This window comes from Cynocephalus volans, chromosome 6 (assembly GCF_027409185.1).
Source record: "Cynocephalus volans isolate mCynVol1 chromosome 6, mCynVol1.pri, whole genome shotgun sequence".
NCBI lineage: Eukaryota > Metazoa > Chordata > Mammalia > Dermoptera > Cynocephalidae > Cynocephalus > Cynocephalus volans.
This window is the reverse complement of record NC_084465.1, coordinates 132,034,088-132,051,607: the sequence shown is the minus strand read 5'-3', so window position 1 is coordinate 132,051,607 and position 17,520 is coordinate 132,034,088. Positions and strand designations below refer to the sequence as shown.

The window sequence follows — 17,520 nt, the reverse complement described above, 5'->3', positions numbered from 1 at the left end:
AAACTATGAAACTACTAGAAGAAAACATAGAGGAAATGATCCATGACATGGAGCTGAGCAAGGATTTTTTTAAATAAGACTTCAAAAGCACAAGCAGTAAAAGCAAAAACAGACAGTGGGATTACATCAAATTAAAAAGGCTTTGCACAACAAAGGAAACTTAACAGAGTGAAGAGACAATCTAATAGAATGGGGGAAAACATTGGCAAACTATATGTCTGACAAGGGGTTAATATTAAGAACATATGAAGAAATTAACAGCAAAAATCAAATAACCTAATTGATAAATGGGCAAAGGATCTTAATAGACATTTCTCAAAAGAAGACATACATGTGGCCAATATGCATATGGAAAAGTGCTCAACATCATTAGTCATCAGGAAAATGTAAATCAAAACAACAGTGAGATACCACCTCACTCCAGTTAGAATGGCTATTATAAAAAAGACAAAAGAAAAGTATTGGTGAGGATATGGAGAAAGAGAACACTTGCAGACTGTTGCTGGGAGTGTAAACTAATATAGCAATTATAGAAAACAGTATGGAAGTTCCTCAAAAAATTAAAAGTAGAACTACCATATGATACATCAATCTCACTACTGGGTATATATCCAAAGGAAATGAAGTCAGTATGTTGAAGAGATATCTGCACCTCTCTGTCGCACTACAATTTACAATAGCCAAGATATGGAATCAACCTAAGTGTCCAACCGTGGATGAATGGATTAAAAAAATGTGGTATGTATACACAATGGAATATTATTCAGCCATAAAAAGAATGAAATTCTGTCATTTGTGGTAACATGGATAGACTTGGTGGTCATTATGTTAAATGAGGTAAGCAGGCACAGAAAGACAAATACCACACGATCTCACTGATATGTGGAACCTTAAAAAAAAAAGATAATATTATAGAGACAGAGAATAGAACAGTGGTTACCAGAGACTGGAGAGGGTAGGGAGGAAGGGAGAATAGGGAGAGGCTGGCCAGTAGGTTCAATGGATTCATAATGCAAACGTTCTTTTTTTTCCCTGAAATAATCTAAATAAATTATTTGTGTGTATGCCTTGAGTTCCTTAATTCCATCTCATCTTTCAACCAAAATCAATGCTACTTCTAAGTAATGGTTTTAGTTACTTGTGATCTCTTTCTTACTGTACCATGGACTAAGACATATCAAGAACAAAGATGCTTTTAAATTTTAAGATCTTTAGGGGGCGGGGGTTACTGTCCTTTTTTAAATTGAAGTACAATAAAATTCACTCATTTAAAAAGAGTTAGATGAATTTTGGTAATTGTATACATTGGTGTAATCACCTCTACAATCAAGATACATGTCAGCTCCTGCACCAGAAGTTCCCTCGAGCCCCTTTGCAGTTGAGCCCTTCCCCTGACCCTCAGCCCCAGGCAACCATGAATCCTTCAGACATTAGAGTTTTGCCTTTTTTAGAATTTCATATAAAAGGAATCATGCAGCATCTTTTGTCTTTTATGTTTGACTTCTTGCACTGATTTTGAAATTCACCCGTGTTGTTATGTATTAATATTTTGTTCCTTTATTTTTAAATATTATTTTAATTGACACATTGTAATTATACATACTTAGAGGGTATGATCTGATGTTTTGATACATATATGTGTTGTATAATGATCAGGTCAGGGTAGTTTCTGCTTCCTCATTTTTTCAACTTGGCTTTGGTTATCATTGCCTATTAAGCTCTTTACCTCATGATGCTCTGTCTTTCACTCCCATTGCGAATTGGTTCATTCTGTTTCTCCTAGTTCACATTCCCAAGACAGGGTTGAATAAGTGATGTTTATACTTCAGGATACTTTATAGCTGTGAAAAAGGTTGAGGTAGGATCTACTGGTGCACTGGAGCCAGCCTGAACTCTGTTGGTTTCCTTGCCTTCTCTTGCTTCTGGAGGCTGCCTGCTTTCCTTGGCTGGTGGTGACCCTTCCTCGAGTCACTGCAACTTTTTGCTTCCATCATCACACCCTCCTACTTCTTCCTTTGATCTTTGTGCCTCCTATTCATAAGGATTCTTGTGATTACATTGGGTCCACATGCATGAACCAGAATAATCTCCCCATCTCAAGATCCTTAACTTAATTAAATCTGTAACTCTCTTGTGCTTACCACACCTTGTAATATCTAAAAATGTTTTTATTTTTCCTCATGCTTGGTATTGAATTCCAAGTTCATGATAATTTTTTCTCAGAACTTTGAAAACAGTGCTTCCTTATCTTCTAGCTGATAATAAGTTTCATGCCAGTATGATTCTCATTCCTTGGTATATGAGTTGAAATTTTTCCATCTCTCTAAACTTCTGATATCTTTTGCTTTTGCTGAATATACTAAATGGCTAAAGCTGAGCCTAAACTTAATTCATTAGTGTCCAATTAAGTGTAATTAATGTTCATAGGCATACCTCTAATAGGGCTGTTACTTTTGCAAAGCATTTCCCAAATTGTAGATCCCTACCTATTTAAAAGAAAGAGGGAAACAATGAAGAGAAGAAGAAAAGAATCAAATAGAATAGAAAATTTCACAGGGCCATCTCACAGTACTTATAGGTATTGTTTCATGAAACTTTTGATCCATTTACATGTGTGTGGCATGTTAAAAATGTCCAAAACCACTGCTTTAGCATGTATTTGTTTACTGTCTGAAGTTTTCACATTAAAAATTATTATCAAAAATTATGTTAAGATATAAAATGCATTTCTACTTAGAGAAGTAGAGAAGAGCATTTCTACTTAGCTTTAGTATTTTAAATAAAATTTTGTTGTTGCACCATGTCGTTTTATTAAAAGTGCTAAGAATGTGGCTAATTTTGAAGCACAGTATTAAGGCATATTATGAAGCTGCTTGTTTAAAAGCCCCTATTTGTTATTAGATGGAATGCTGGGTGTAGGCTGGTGTGGTTCATAGTTGGGATCTAGCCTGAAAGACATGTTTTCACCCTCAACAAATGTCATCTTTGTTCAAATATCTATCTATAGTTCATGTAACCATAGCAAGGTCCTTTTTCCCCTTAGAAAAAGAATGTCTCTCAAACTTTTTCTTGTGCTTGTTTCACAAATAGTTTAAAGCAGAGCTGCCTTCTGCTTTTCTTTGTTTCAATCAGTTGCAGAATGTGTGATGTACCACCCAATACTTTTGATGTGCTGGAGAATTGTAAAATAATAATGAAATCTTGGAATAGATAAGTTACTCTATGAGGACTGAAGCTGTGGTTAATTCCCAAGACCAGACCGATTATCTAACAAAGGGTAAAGTGCTTTTAAAATTGATGTTGTTTATATATTTAACAATAATCTGTCAAAAAATACAGTAGGAAAGATGGTCTGCTGTCAATTTCGTTTATTAGATTTAATTCAAACTTTAGTAGCTTTGTAGAAATTCATTACAATTTGTACTTAGTGACACTAAGATGCAATGTCTGCTTTTAAAGAATGTAATTCAGGAGGATACTTGATTCTTAAAAGTTCTTGGGGGTTTAAATGGAAGTAGAGGTCTTAAAATCTTATAGTTGCCCATTTAAAAAATTCTTCTTAAAATACTGTAGTTGTCATTTTCTTCCATAATTTTTTACCCAGAGATATTTTCCTGTATACTTTAGTATTTCCTGTATACTTCTGTATCCAGACATCTTCTTATTCTTACTGCTTAAAATATGCCTCTTATACCTTGAAACCTTGTTACATTAGAGGTAAAGTCAATAAAAATAATTTTATTTAATTTGGCATGAAGAATATAATTTTTTTAAAAAACTATCATCCTGGTGAAATAAGAGAGCTAATGTTTAAAGTAGTTTATCCACATATTTCTCCACATGGTTTTATTTTTAATAATAGGTACTTTTTTCTTCAGCTGCATTCATTGTAGCAGCCACATTGAGTTACACTTTAATTACCATATTTTGGCAACAAGTGGTATTGTATTTCAAACCAAAGTTTTCCAAATAGACTTTTATTAATTATGGATGTGTCATGCAAGGTAAGCATGAAAATATAATAAGAGTTGATGGGATAATGCCCTGATTACATTTTTATTTGCTGATGACATGCAATGTAAGTACCAACTAACACAGCTATCATTGTTTAATAGGTGCCTGCAACTGTATGCACACTTGCACACACACACGACTGCTGTTGACAGCATTTGTGGTCAATGTTTTAGGGCAGATTCTTTGTTCTTTCAATGGAATTTCTAAATAAGCTATCAGAATGAAACCAAAGAAAGTATTCTTTTGTAATTCCTAATAAACTTCTCAACTATAGATGAAACATAATTTAACTATAACAAGCCCTGCATAAGGACACTACTTCTCACTCTGTAGATGATTGCCTTGCAATGCAGATTATTAAGTAATAGCTCTACAGTCAGTATTGGGAAAGATTGGCATTTCCATTTAGTCTCTTCAAAGAAGCAGATTTGACTGTATTTTATAAAATTAATTTGACTTTAAATCATTCTTTTAGAATACATTCACTAATATTATAAAGTTTTCCCCCCATGGGGAAATACAAGGGTAAGAAATTTCTAAGGGAATTAAGAGGTTTAGAACTTATTTATTTTCTCCCAGAAAAATCAGGATACAATTTTATCCAGTTCTAGTAGGACTTCTGTTATATGCTTAGGTTTTCATTTCTGGAAATCTCTAAATTGATCTGTGTAAAGCTTTATATCTTATAGTTTGCAACAATGTTTTGTTGTGATACTTTGCATCTTTACTTCCTAACTCCATACCGATGCATTTCTTTCCTTTACTCTTTTAAACTTTTTATTGTTATGTTGGAAATATAGATGAGACTCCTAGAACTGGTAGTAGGAATAAATGATTGGTATAAAACACATTCCAAGAAAGCATTCATCTATTGAATTTGGCCTGGTCACCAAACAAACTCATGGTTAGCAGCTCTGATAATAGAAATGGAGTTTAATAAGTTCCCTAGTTTAAATTTAATTATTATTAATTTGCTTTCCCTACCCTTTGGTAGAAGTGTGAGTGTAATGTTTTAAAACTGGGCTACAGAAGTGGGAAAAAGAAATTGACAAAGGCTCTGTATTAGTCTGTTTTGTGTTGCTTATAACAAAATAAACAGAACTGGGTTATTTATAAAGAAAAATGGAATTTACTGCTTACAGTTTCTGAGGCTGGGAAGTCCAGAGTCCATCTGGTGGTGGCAGGAGTGACCCAGGGGCCTCACATTGCAAGATGGTGGAAACAGAGAGCACAGAGCCAGCAAGAGAGAGTGAGAAAGACAGACTCTCCTCTTCTTTTAAAGCCTTCAGAATCACACCCCTGACCACCATTTTTAATCCATTCACTACTGCACGGTCCTACAGTCCAATCGCCTCTTCAAGGCTCCGCTTTTCAATTACCATAATAGGATTTCCCACCCTGTTAACAGTCACAGTGGGGTCTAAGTTTCTAATACATAAAACTTGGGGGACACAATTCAAGCTTCAGGGAGTTTTGGGGGGACACAGTTCAGTCCACTACAGGCTCACAGTATAAAATAGGATATTGAATATGTATCTAATTGAGTTGATTACCTCAGACTTCCGTTTGCATTAGTTCATTGTGAAAATCTGAACTAGTTTGTATTTTGTTACTTTATTGAACCATTCTATTTACTTATTTATTCACACTTCCCCCAAAGGAAAGCATATTGACATTTTGTAGTCTGAGAAAAGCAGTGACGGGAACATTTTCCCCCAACAAACTTACAGAAATTTACAAATTCCTGTTTTGCTATTTCTACTATTACAAACAACCTTGCGCCTGTTATTGCACTGGCATAATCCTTAGAGGTAGAATTGTTGGGTAAATGATACGCCTGTTTTTAAGATTTTTGGTACATATTATCACATTACTTTCTAGAAAGATTTTATACATTTATATATCTATCATCAGTGCAAACAACTGTAGATTTCTCCACACTGTTGTTAAGTAATATTGAGTAACATCAATGCCTATTTTTTTGTTAGTCTAAAACAGATGCAAAGTGATATTTTAAAACTTGTATTTATTTAGTTACTAATGAGGTTGATTTTTTCCCCATGTGTTGGTTTTCAAATTTAGATTTTATTTTTATCAGAGCTATAGTTGGCTTAAAGATTTCAGCAATCTGTAGGACGTGTTTTGAAAATAGCAGACTCCCGTACTCTTCCCTCCTCACTGCCTGCTCCAAACCTCAGCTGATTCTTTCTGTTTACCTGCATAGCGAGGGGTAACATTGCCTGTATTGCCACTTCTGCTTCCTTAGTTTTTGGCATTTTTATTAGTTTTCTTCTTTGAAGAATGAGGATTTGGTTCTCCACGCTGCATCCACTTCTGCCACACGTGTGTGCACGACCTTTCAACTTGCAGGCAGTTGACTCCATTTAATTTAATTAACTCCCTTGTTTTTAATTCCACCCTTCTCCTCCTATAGGTACCACATTTGCTGGGCCTTTGAGGAAGGCAATTTCACAAATCTCTCTATTGTCATTTTAGTGAGGTTTTAGGGGAAATAGATATAAAAGTTTGTGTTCTATCTGCCATCTTTATTTATTTATTTATTTTTTGTGACCGGTAAGGGGATCGCAACCCTTGGCTTGGTGTCATCCGCACCGCGCTCAGCCAGTGAGCGCACCGGCCATCCCTATATAGGATCCGAACCCGTGGCCTTGGCGCTCTCAGTGCCGCTGCACTTCCAGCGCTGCACTCTCCCAAGTGAGCCACAGGGTCAGCCCATATCTGCCATCTTTAACTGGTAGTCCTTTTTTGTGTCTTTAGTAATTGTGTTTATAAAGTAGTGGTTAAAATTGTGGGCTGTGCATTCTACTTAATGACATATGGGTCCAAGAAGAAATCAAGCAGGAAATCAAAAAATTTATTGAAACTGATGAAAACAATGATACATCATACCAAAACCTGTGGGATACTGCAAAAGCAGTATTGAGGGGGAAATTTATTGCATTAAACGCTCACTTCAGAAGACTGGAAAGATGGCAAGTGAACAACCTAACACTTCACCTTAAAGAACTAGAAAAACAAGAACAATCCAAACCTAAAGTTAGCAGATGGAAAGAAATCATTAAGATCAGAGCAGAACTGAATGAAATTGAAAACCAAAAAACAATTCAAAAGATCAACAAATCAAAAAGTTGGTTTTTTGAAAAGATAAATAAAATTGACAAACCATTAGCATGGCTAACAAAAAAAAGAAGAGAGAAGACTCAAATAACAAAAATTAGAAATGAAAAAGGCGATATTACAACTGATTCATCTGAAATACAAGGAATCATTCGACACTACTATAAACAACTATACGCCAACAAATTTGAAAATCTGGAGGAAATGGATAAATTTCTGGACACACACAAGCTCCCAAAACTGAACCATGAAGACGCAGAAAATTTGAACAGACCAATAACAATAAAGGAGATTGAAGCTGTTATCAGAAGGCTCCCAACAAAGAAAAGCCCAGGACCAGATGGATTCACAGCAGAATTTTACCAAACATTCAAAGAGGAATTGACACCAATTCTTTACAAACTACTCCAAAAGATTGAAACAGAGGCAAATCTCCCAAACTCATTCTATGAAGCAAACATCATCCTGATACCAAAACCAGGTAAAGATACAGCTAAAAAAGAAAACTACAGGCCAATATCCTTGATGAATATAGATGCAAAAATCCTCACTAAAATACTAGCAAACAGAATACAGCAACACATACGAAAAATTATTCATCACGATCAAGTGGGATTCATCCCAGGGATGCAAGGTTGGTTCAACATACGCAAATCAATAAATGTGATACACCATATTAATAAACTCAAACACAAGGACCATATGATCATCTCTATAGATGCTGAGAAGCATTTGATAAAGTTCAGCACTCATTCATGACAAAGACCCCCTCTATAAGTTAGGTATAGAGGGAAAGTATCTCAACATAATTAAAGCCATATATGCCAAACCCACTGCCAATATCATCCTGAATGGGGAAAAGCTGAAAGCTTTTCCTTTAAGAACAGGAACTAGACAAGGATGCCCACTCTCACCACTCCTATTCAACATAGTGTTGGAAGTACTAGCCAGAGCAGTCAGAGAAGAGAAGGAAATAAAGGGCATCCAGATTGGAAAAGATGAAGGTAAACTGTCCCTGTTTGCAGATGACATGATCCTATATATCGAACAGCCTAAAACCTCTACAAAAAAACTGTTGGAATTGATAAATGATTTCAGCACAGTAGCAGGATACAAAATCAACACACAAAAATCAGTAGCATTTTTATTCTCCAATAGTGAATATGCAGAAAGAGAAATCAAGAAAGCTTGCCCATTTACAATAGCCACCAAAAAAATAAAATACTTAGGAATTGAGTTAACCACAGATGTGAAAAATCTTTATAATGAGAACTACAAAACACTCCTTAGAGAAATTAGAAAAGATACAAGAAGATGGAAAGATATTCCATGCTCTTGGATTAGAAGAATTAACATTGTGAAAATGTCCATACTACCCAAAGTGATACCCAAATTCAATGCAATCGCTATCAAAATTCCAATGACATTTTTCTCAGAAATGGAAAGAACTATCCAGACATTTATATGGAAGAACAAAAGACCACGCATGGCCAAAGCAATGCTGAGCAAAAAAAAAATAAAGCTGGAGGCATAACACTGCCTAACTTTTAACTATACTACAAAGCTGTAATAGCCAGAAAAGTATGGTACTGGCATGAAAACAGACACACTGATCAATGGAATAGAATAGAGAATCCAGAAATCAACCCACACACCTACAGCCATCTGATCTTTGACAAAGGCACCAAGCCTATACACTGGGGAAGAGACTGCCTCTTCAGCAAATGGTGCTGGGATAATTGGATATCAATATGCAGGAGAATGAAACTAGACCCATACCTTTCACCATACACTCAAGGCAACTCAAAATGGATTAAAGAATTAAATATACACCCTGAAACAATAAAACTTCTTAAAGAAAACATAGGAGAAACACTTCAGGAAGTAGGACTGGACACAGACTTCATGAATATGACCCCAAAAGCACGGGCAACCAAAGGAAAAATAAATGGGATTATATCAAACTAAAAAGCTTCTGCACAGCAAAAGAAACAATTAACAGAGTTAAAAGACAACCAGCAGAGTGAGAGAAAATATTTGCAAAATATACATCTGACAAAGGCCTAATATCCATAATATACAAGGAACTCAAACAACTTTACTAGAAAAAAACGAGCAACCCAATTAAAAAAAGGGCAAAAGAGCTAAATCGGCATTTCTCAAAAGAAGATATACGAATGGCCAACAGACATGAAAAAATGCTCAACATCACTCAGCATTCGGGAAATGCAAATCAAAACCACACTGAGATACCATCTCATCCCAGTTAGGATGGCTAATATCCAAAAGACTGTGAACGATAAATGCTGGCGAGGTTACGGAGGAAAAGGAACTCTCATACATTGTTGGTGGGACTGCAAAATGGTGCAGCCTCTATGGAAAGTGGTATGGAGGTTCCTCAAACAATTGCAGATAGATCTACCATATGACCCAGCTATCTCACTGCTGGGAATATACCCAGAGGAATGGAAATCATCAAGTCAAAGGTATACCTGTTCCCCAATGTTCATCGCAGCACTCTTTACAATAGCCAAGAGTTGGAACCAGCCCAAATGCCCATCATCAGATGAGTGGATACGGAAAATGTGGTACATCTACACAATGGAATACTACTCAGCTATAAAAACGAATGAAATACTGCCATTTGCAACAACATGGATGGACCTTGAGAGAATTATATTAAGTGAAACAAGTCAGGCACAGAAAGAGAAATACCACATGTTCTCACTTATTGGAGGGAGCTAAACATTAATATATAAATTCACACACACACATACACACACACACACACAAATCGGGGGGGGGAGGGAAGAAGATATAACAACCACAATTATTTGAAGTTGATACAACAAGCAAACAGAAAGGACATTGTTGGGGGGGAGGGGGGGAGGGAGAAGGGAGGGAGGTTTTGGTGATGGGGAGCATTAATCAGCTACAATGTATATCAACAAAATAAAATTAAAAAAAAAAAAAAAAAAAAAAAAAAAAACTGTTGGAATTGATAAATGATTTCAGCACAGTAGCAGGATACAAAATCAACACACAAAAATCAGTAGCATTTCTTTTCTCCAATAGTGAACATGCAGAAAGAGAAATCAAGAAAGCCTGCCCATTTACAATAGCCACCAAAAAATTAAAATACTTAGGAATTGAGTTAACCAAGGAGGTGAAAAATCTCTATAACGAGAACTACAAACCACTGCTGAGAGAAATTAGAGAGGATACAAGAAGATGGAAAGATATCCCATGCTCTTGGATTGGAAGAATCAACATAGTGAAAATGTCCATACTACCCAAAGTGATATACAAATTCAATGCAATCCCCATCAAAATTCCAAAGACATTTTTCTCAGAAATGGAAAAAACTATTCAGACATTTATATGGAACAATAAAAGACCATGCATAGCCAAAGCAATGCTGAGCAAAAAAAATAAAGCTGGAGGCATAACACTACCTGACTTTAAGCTATACTACAAAGCTATAATAACCAAAACAGTATGGTACTGGCATAAAAACAGACACACTGACCAATGGAATAGAATAGAGAATCCAGAAATCAGCCCACACACTTACTGCCAGCTGATCTTTGACAAAGGCACCAAGCCTATTCACTGGCGAAGGGACTGCCTCTTCAGCAAATGGTGCTGGGATAACTGGATATCCATATGCAGGAGAATGAAACTAGATCCATACCTCTCACCGTATACTAAAATCAACTCAAAATGGATTAAGGATTTAAATATACACCCTGAAACAATAAAACTTCTTAAAGAAAACATAGGAGAAACACTTTAGGAAATAGGACTGGACACAGACTTCATGAATATGACCCCAAAAGCACGGGCAACCAAAGGAAAAATAAACAAATGGGATTATATCAAACTAAAAAGCTTCTGCACAGCAAAAGAAACAATTAAAAGAGTTAAAAGACAACCAACAGAGTGAGAGAAAATATTTGCAAAATATACATCTGACAAAGGATTAATATCCAGAATATGTAAGGAACTCAAACAACTTTACAAGAAGAAAACAAGCAACCCAATTAAAAAATGGGCAAAAGAGCTAAGTAGGCATTTCTCTAAGGAAGATATCCAAATGGCCAACAGACATATGAAAAAATGCTCAACATCACTCAGCATCCGGGAAATGCAAATCAAAACCACATTGAGATACCATCTAACCCCAGTTAGGATGGCTAAAATCCAAAAGACTATGAACGATAAATGCTGGCGAGGCTGCGGAGAAAAGGGAACTCTCAAACATTGTTGGTGGGACTGCAAAATGGTGCAGCCTCTATGGAAAATGGTATGGAGGTTCCTCAAACAATTGCAGATAGATCTACCATACAACCCAGCCATCCCACTGTTGGGAATATACCCAGAGGAATGGAAATCATCAAGTCGAAGGTATACCTGTTCCCCAATGTTCATCGCAGCACTCTTTACAATAGCCAAGAGTTGGAACCAGCCCAAATGTCCATCATCAGATGAGTGGATACGGAAAATGTGGTACATCTACACAATGGAATACTACTCAGCTATAAAAACGAATGAAATGCTGCCATTTGCAACAACATGGATGGACCTTGAGAGAATTATATTAAGTGAAACAAGTCAGGCACAGAAAGAGAAATACCACATGTTCTCACTTATTGGTGGGAGCTAAAAATTAATATATAAATTCACATACACACACACACACACACACACAAAACAGGGGGGGGGGAAGAAGATATAACAACCACAATTATTTGAAGTTGATAAGACAAGCAAACAGAAAGGACATTGTTGGGGGGGAGGGGGGAGGGAGAAGGGAGGGAGGTTTTGGTGAAGGGTAGCAATAATCAGCCACAATGTATATCGACAAAATAAAAATTAAAAAAAAAAAAAAAGAAAAAAAAAATTCAGTCATACATATTTCATATATATTCTTAAATTTTTACAATGATGCATATCACTATAATCTGTACAATAATTTAATGAAGCACTTTATTCCAGATATAGTTCTTATACATATTTCTTCATTTTAATAAAGGCTATTTTAATATGCAATATAATTTCAATAATTCTTATAGCATTTGACTATGTTTTATAAAATATTCAAAAAGTTGGAAATAAAGTCCTTTGAGAAAAAGAAAAAAATTGTGGGCTGTGGAGTCAAGACTGTGTGGATTTGAATCCTAGCTTTGTATTTACTAGGTTTGTGACCTTGGACAAGTTGCTTAAAATCTCTAAACCTCATTTTTTTTATTGGTGTAGGATTAATAATGAAACTACCTACCTTAGAGTAGTGTTTCGAGCATTAAATGTGATAAGGCATGGTAAAATGCTTATTAGCACAGTATCTGCTGTCTGGCAGTGTCTTACTCTCTGCCAGGCACTTAGGAAGAACACAAATATAGTTGTTACTGCTGTTGTTATTTATGTGAATTTCTTGCTCATAACCTTTGCCTAATTTTCTATTGGAATGCTGTCTTTTTCTTCTTAATCACAGATTCTTTTTATACAGTATCATTAGTCTTTTTTTGTTGTTTGTGGTACTTGGGACATGTAATCATATCCATAATATTTTGTTATGATCTCTACTTTTGTTAGATTTGGGTTTTTGAGAGACATGGAGTGTTAATAAGGAAGAAGAGGTGTATGTGTAAATGTGTGTGTGTTTGTGCATTTCTGTGTTTGTACACACATGTATCATCAAACTGGAGGCATAGAGACTGTTTAGGAGATTACTATAGTAGTTGAGGCAGTTGATAAAGGGACTTGAAAGGCTAAATGAAAACATGATTATTTTCATCATGGAAGAAAAATATTTTTTTAAACTCCTGTGCTGTATCTCGTGCTAGTTTATTTTGTGGAAATCCAAATTCCCTTAATTTTTAAAAGCCTTTTTGAATGTTCTTCTCTTCTTCCCAGGTGGGTTTCTTCTGAAACCTTAGAGCTTTCAGTTTCAGTTTCTACTTCAATACCCATTCCTATGAAATTTTAAATCCAAAATTGGTCTTCAAGGGATAAGATTTATCATGTCCCCCAGTTTCAGCAGCATTAATCAATTTGTTTTCTTTTGAGTATTGTATGTGATATTGAACACACATATGTTCATGATATAGTAGATGATGTTGATATTCCAGATTTGCAGTTGCGCATACTTGACTCATCCTTTTAAGTTTATCTGGTTTTGTTGATTTGTCATTTTGGGCAGCATTGGTTTTTTGTTTTGTTTTTATTTGTCTTGTCCTAGGTTTGTAATTAAATAACTTTATCATTCTTTGAATAACAGTTCATCTAAATTTGATCTCACCACAGATTCAGACCAGGATGTAGCACTCAAACTTGCCCAGGAGCGAGCTGAAATAGTTGCTAAATATGACAGAGTAAGTATCCGTGTTTACTCTTTGAGTAAGTTTTATTAGAAAAACCATATCAATAGAAATGGATTTGCTTTTTGGAGAGCTTAAATTACAGAAGCAGTTTGTTTACTCCATGGGAACATAGAGGTCACCTTTTTTTTCTCTGACTTCATCTCCAAATTCTCCCTTCCTCCTTTTGTCCACTCCTGCCACTCTACTCTCTTGCTTTCCCTCCAACACCCTAGGGTTGCTCCTGCCTCAGGGTCTTTGCACTGTTTCCTCTTCCTAAAACACTTGTATCCTGTATTTCCCCATGCCTCATTGCCTTACCTCTTCAGATCTTTACCCAGATGCTACCTTCTTAATGAGATTTTCTCTGACCTCCCTTTTTAATACCCTCCTCTCTCATGTCCCTGGCACTCTGTATCCCCTTTATTTTTCACATTAACACTTATTACATGAACATGCTATATATTTTGTTTGTCATCTGCTCTCTCTCCTAGAATGTTAACTCTGAGGGCAAGAATTTCTTTTGTTCGGTTTACTTTTGTGTACTAAATACCTAGGACGGTTTCTGATTCATACTGAGTACTCAATAAATACTTGAATAAATGAGTATATAGAATTAAATAATGTATTCATAATTTTTATGTACTTTTATAAGTTTACCATGGATCTTAGATTTTGAATTTATACATTTATAGACCTACCTCCTGAGATCTATAATGAGTTGCAACAGTGATTTATAAATGTCATGTTTTATATTTGTATCACTTGCATGTAATTATGTATGTTACTTTTGATTATTTGTAAGAATAACAGTAGCATGAAATTATAGAAAGCCATCTGGACAGTGCCCTGTCTCCAGGGAGGCATGCAGGCAGTACTCATCTCAATGGTTATGTTCCCAGAGTTTGCTTTTAAGTCGGTTGCTTGGAACATCAGCCAGTTTCCCATCATTATGATTAAGTTTTAGTGTAGTTTGTGAAAAACGTCGTTAACTTATTTAACTACTTAAACTAATATAAAATCAATAGCACTATCATTCATTCATGCTTGCGTGCATTCCCCCCCCCACCCCACACAGTTAACACAGGCTAGGAATCATGTTAGGACTTGGGGATTCATAATACAGAAATGGTTGCAGCAGTCCTTGGCTACAGGATGCTCACAGTATACTCAGAGGAGAACACATGAGTAGACAGTTATAAACTATGTTCAGGTGGGGGTACCCCAAAGACGGTTGGGTGTTTGAGTCTAAAATGTGAGGGATTGGTATAGATAGTTACATTTGGAGTTCCAAAACTGGTCTGTGTTAGTTAACTGCCTAAGAATAAATGGCACCTAGCATGAAAAGAGCAGCAGGCTGAAGACAGAACTCTGGGCACACCAGCAATTAAAGGTTACCTGTGAAAAAGTCATCAAAGCAGAGTTGGAGAGGTGTGGGGAGGACCATGAGGACAGTGTCATGGAAGCTGGGAAAGAGGGAATGAGCAACACTGACAAGCATGCCTCAGAAGTCTGTTGGATCAGGACTCAAGAGTGTCCCCTGGCTCTGACAACTAGCAGGCTGTTTTTGACCTTGGCAAGAATAGTTTCAGGGCTGATGCAGCTGTGAAGTAAAGTAGAGAGGCAAGGTGTCTAACCTGCTCTTCTGAGAAGTTTGGATGAAAAGATGAGAAATTTTTTTTTTTTCTAAGACCTGTTCAGTCTAAAACTTTAAAGTCTGGCTGAGTGGCTTTCTTGTCCTCCACTGCTCCTCTATCCTCGCTGACTTCCCTCAGGACCCCTAGTCTGATCGAGGCTCAGCTACTTCCCAGCTGGTGTTGACATACAGTATCTTCATAGCTCTGAACTAGGAAATAGTGATTATATTGCCAAAAATAGTTGGGTTTAAAGGAACAAAATGTTAAATAAGGCTGATAGTGCCTCATTTCAGCTCTTGTTAATAATACATAAAAAATAGCTCTTGTTTCTTGGTCTTTTTATTTTAAAAAATTATTCAGTTTTGTAAACTCCCAATAATACCGTTTTTTGTCCCTTATTTTAGGGACGAGAAGGTGCAGAGATTGAACCTTGGGAAGATGCCGATTATCTTGTCTACAAAGTCACGGATAGATTTGGCTTTTTACAGTAAGTCACATAGATTGAAAGCTAACTTTTTTGATTATGATGTTTCTGTGGTCACCTATCGATTTTCTTTTTTTTAATAGAATTGCTGTTGAATAAGATTCCAAAAATAGTCCTACAGTATGCTTTTTAGCACTGAATTTCTTGCAGTTTTAACTTTTATGATTAAAATTCAACTATAGTTAAGAATACAATTTTTAACATTCTTTGTATTTTGATAAGAACATTAAGTGCATTAAATGAGTTGTATTAATAATTTAGCAGAGTTAAATGCAAATGGATGACTTGTATTTTAACATTTTATTTTATATAAACACATTTTTAAAATAATTAGCAATTAGAACTTTAGTGTTCTGCAGCCTAAAAATGAGCAGTGAAAAGAAATGCCATTGATCTTCCTTATAGTTGTGAATGTGTTCATGATATTGCTTCTCTAAATTAATTCCCTTTATCCTGAGTATGTCACATGGAGAGTTGAGAGAGGTTTGGACTACTATAAAATAAAGCAGTTAAAGTGATTTTGACTCTTAAAAACATCTTGCAAATGATGTGAATCTGCCTGTTCTGGGTCTGTCATTGTTTAATCAGATTCTTACTTCATACTTTTCATACTTTTCGTTCTATACAGTTTAGGGATTAACTTAATTTTTACTCAAATGGACTTTTTTTCCCCCGTTTTGTTTGTTATAACTAGAAAGCCAGGAATTTTATTTTATAACATATGATTTAATTTTGAAGGAAAAACATATTGCTAGTATGGTTCATAGCAGTAACTTATGGTACTCAGACCTTATTTTCTCCTGTTGAGGTTTTTTTTTTTTTTTGCATTTAGAAATTATTTTATCGTATTGTGTTTTCCTGAGAGTTAGACAAGCAAACAAACAAAGACAGTTCTAGGAGTTAGAGAATGTATGCTGTTCTTGTGGCTTTGCTGGCCTCTGGTCAGTTAAGTGTTTCATGCTTCATCTGTAAAACAGGAATCGATAACTGCTTTACGTACCTTAAGGTGTACTTGTGGCTCCGAAGAAATAAAATGCGAGAATACTTTATAAAGTTCTGGACAAACATAAGGTGTTTTTATTAAACCTAATGACATTAGCATATCTGAAACGTTCTTCTGAGTAGTTATAATCAGAACACTGAACTTCAGGAGATTAACAGAGCATTATTTAACTAGGATGAAAATACTGTTCTACTGTTCTTAAATTAAGCCCCCACTCCCCACCCCAGTCTTCTTTTTTTTTTTTTTTTTTAAACTGAACTTGGCCACAAATGTGACAGGAAATGATTGCATATTTGTGCGGGCCTAGAGTATGTGTATGAAATTTTGAAGGACAATTTGAATGTTAAGACTATTAAGATCAGTGAGCTTGCCTGCACATTAGAATCAGCTGGGAAATTTAAAAAATTTTTTTCTATGTTCTATCCTAGATTTTGATTCAGAGGTGGGATACAACTCATCTGATTTTGACCTTCCCAGTTATTTCTTATGAGTGCCACTGTAGTAGATGTTTCTCACAAAATGGTCCAGAATACATATGAAAAACTTGTGCATTCCAAAAGGGTCTGTTAATTATTTAAATTTTCTTTTCTTGTTATTTGAAACAACATGAAGTGGGCCTTGGAAACAAGAGGTTCTGGCCTGAGAGCCTAGCCTGTATTTGGCAGTCTAAAAATTGCAGTTATTTTATATTTGTTTTTTATTCCCTATGCTAAGGCCTGTTTGGCTCTAGTGGGAAAAAAGTCAGCCAATAAGTCATCTTAATAACATTAACTATTATTTATTGAGTACTTACCGCGTGCCAGGTACTATTCTAAGCCCTTTACATGGAATAACTCATTTATTCCACTCAAAAACTCTTTGGGATAGGTGTTCTTTTTATCTCCC

The 17,520-nt window shown here is 35.6% G+C and overlaps 1 protein-coding gene across 1 annotated transcript in view; it reads left to right on the top strand.

The window, feature by feature from the left end:
- USP6NL (USP6 N-terminal like) overlaps positions 1–17,520 on the top strand; it is a 119,595-nt gene that overhangs the window by 39,101 nt on the left and 62,974 nt on the right. The window contains exons 2-3 of the mRNA XM_063100511.1: positions 13,459–13,526; positions 15,553–15,635. Coding sequence (XP_062956581.1) covers positions 13,459–13,526; positions 15,553–15,635 — 151 coding nt within the window. The remainder of the gene's footprint in view (positions 1–13,458; positions 13,527–15,552; positions 15,636–17,520) is intronic.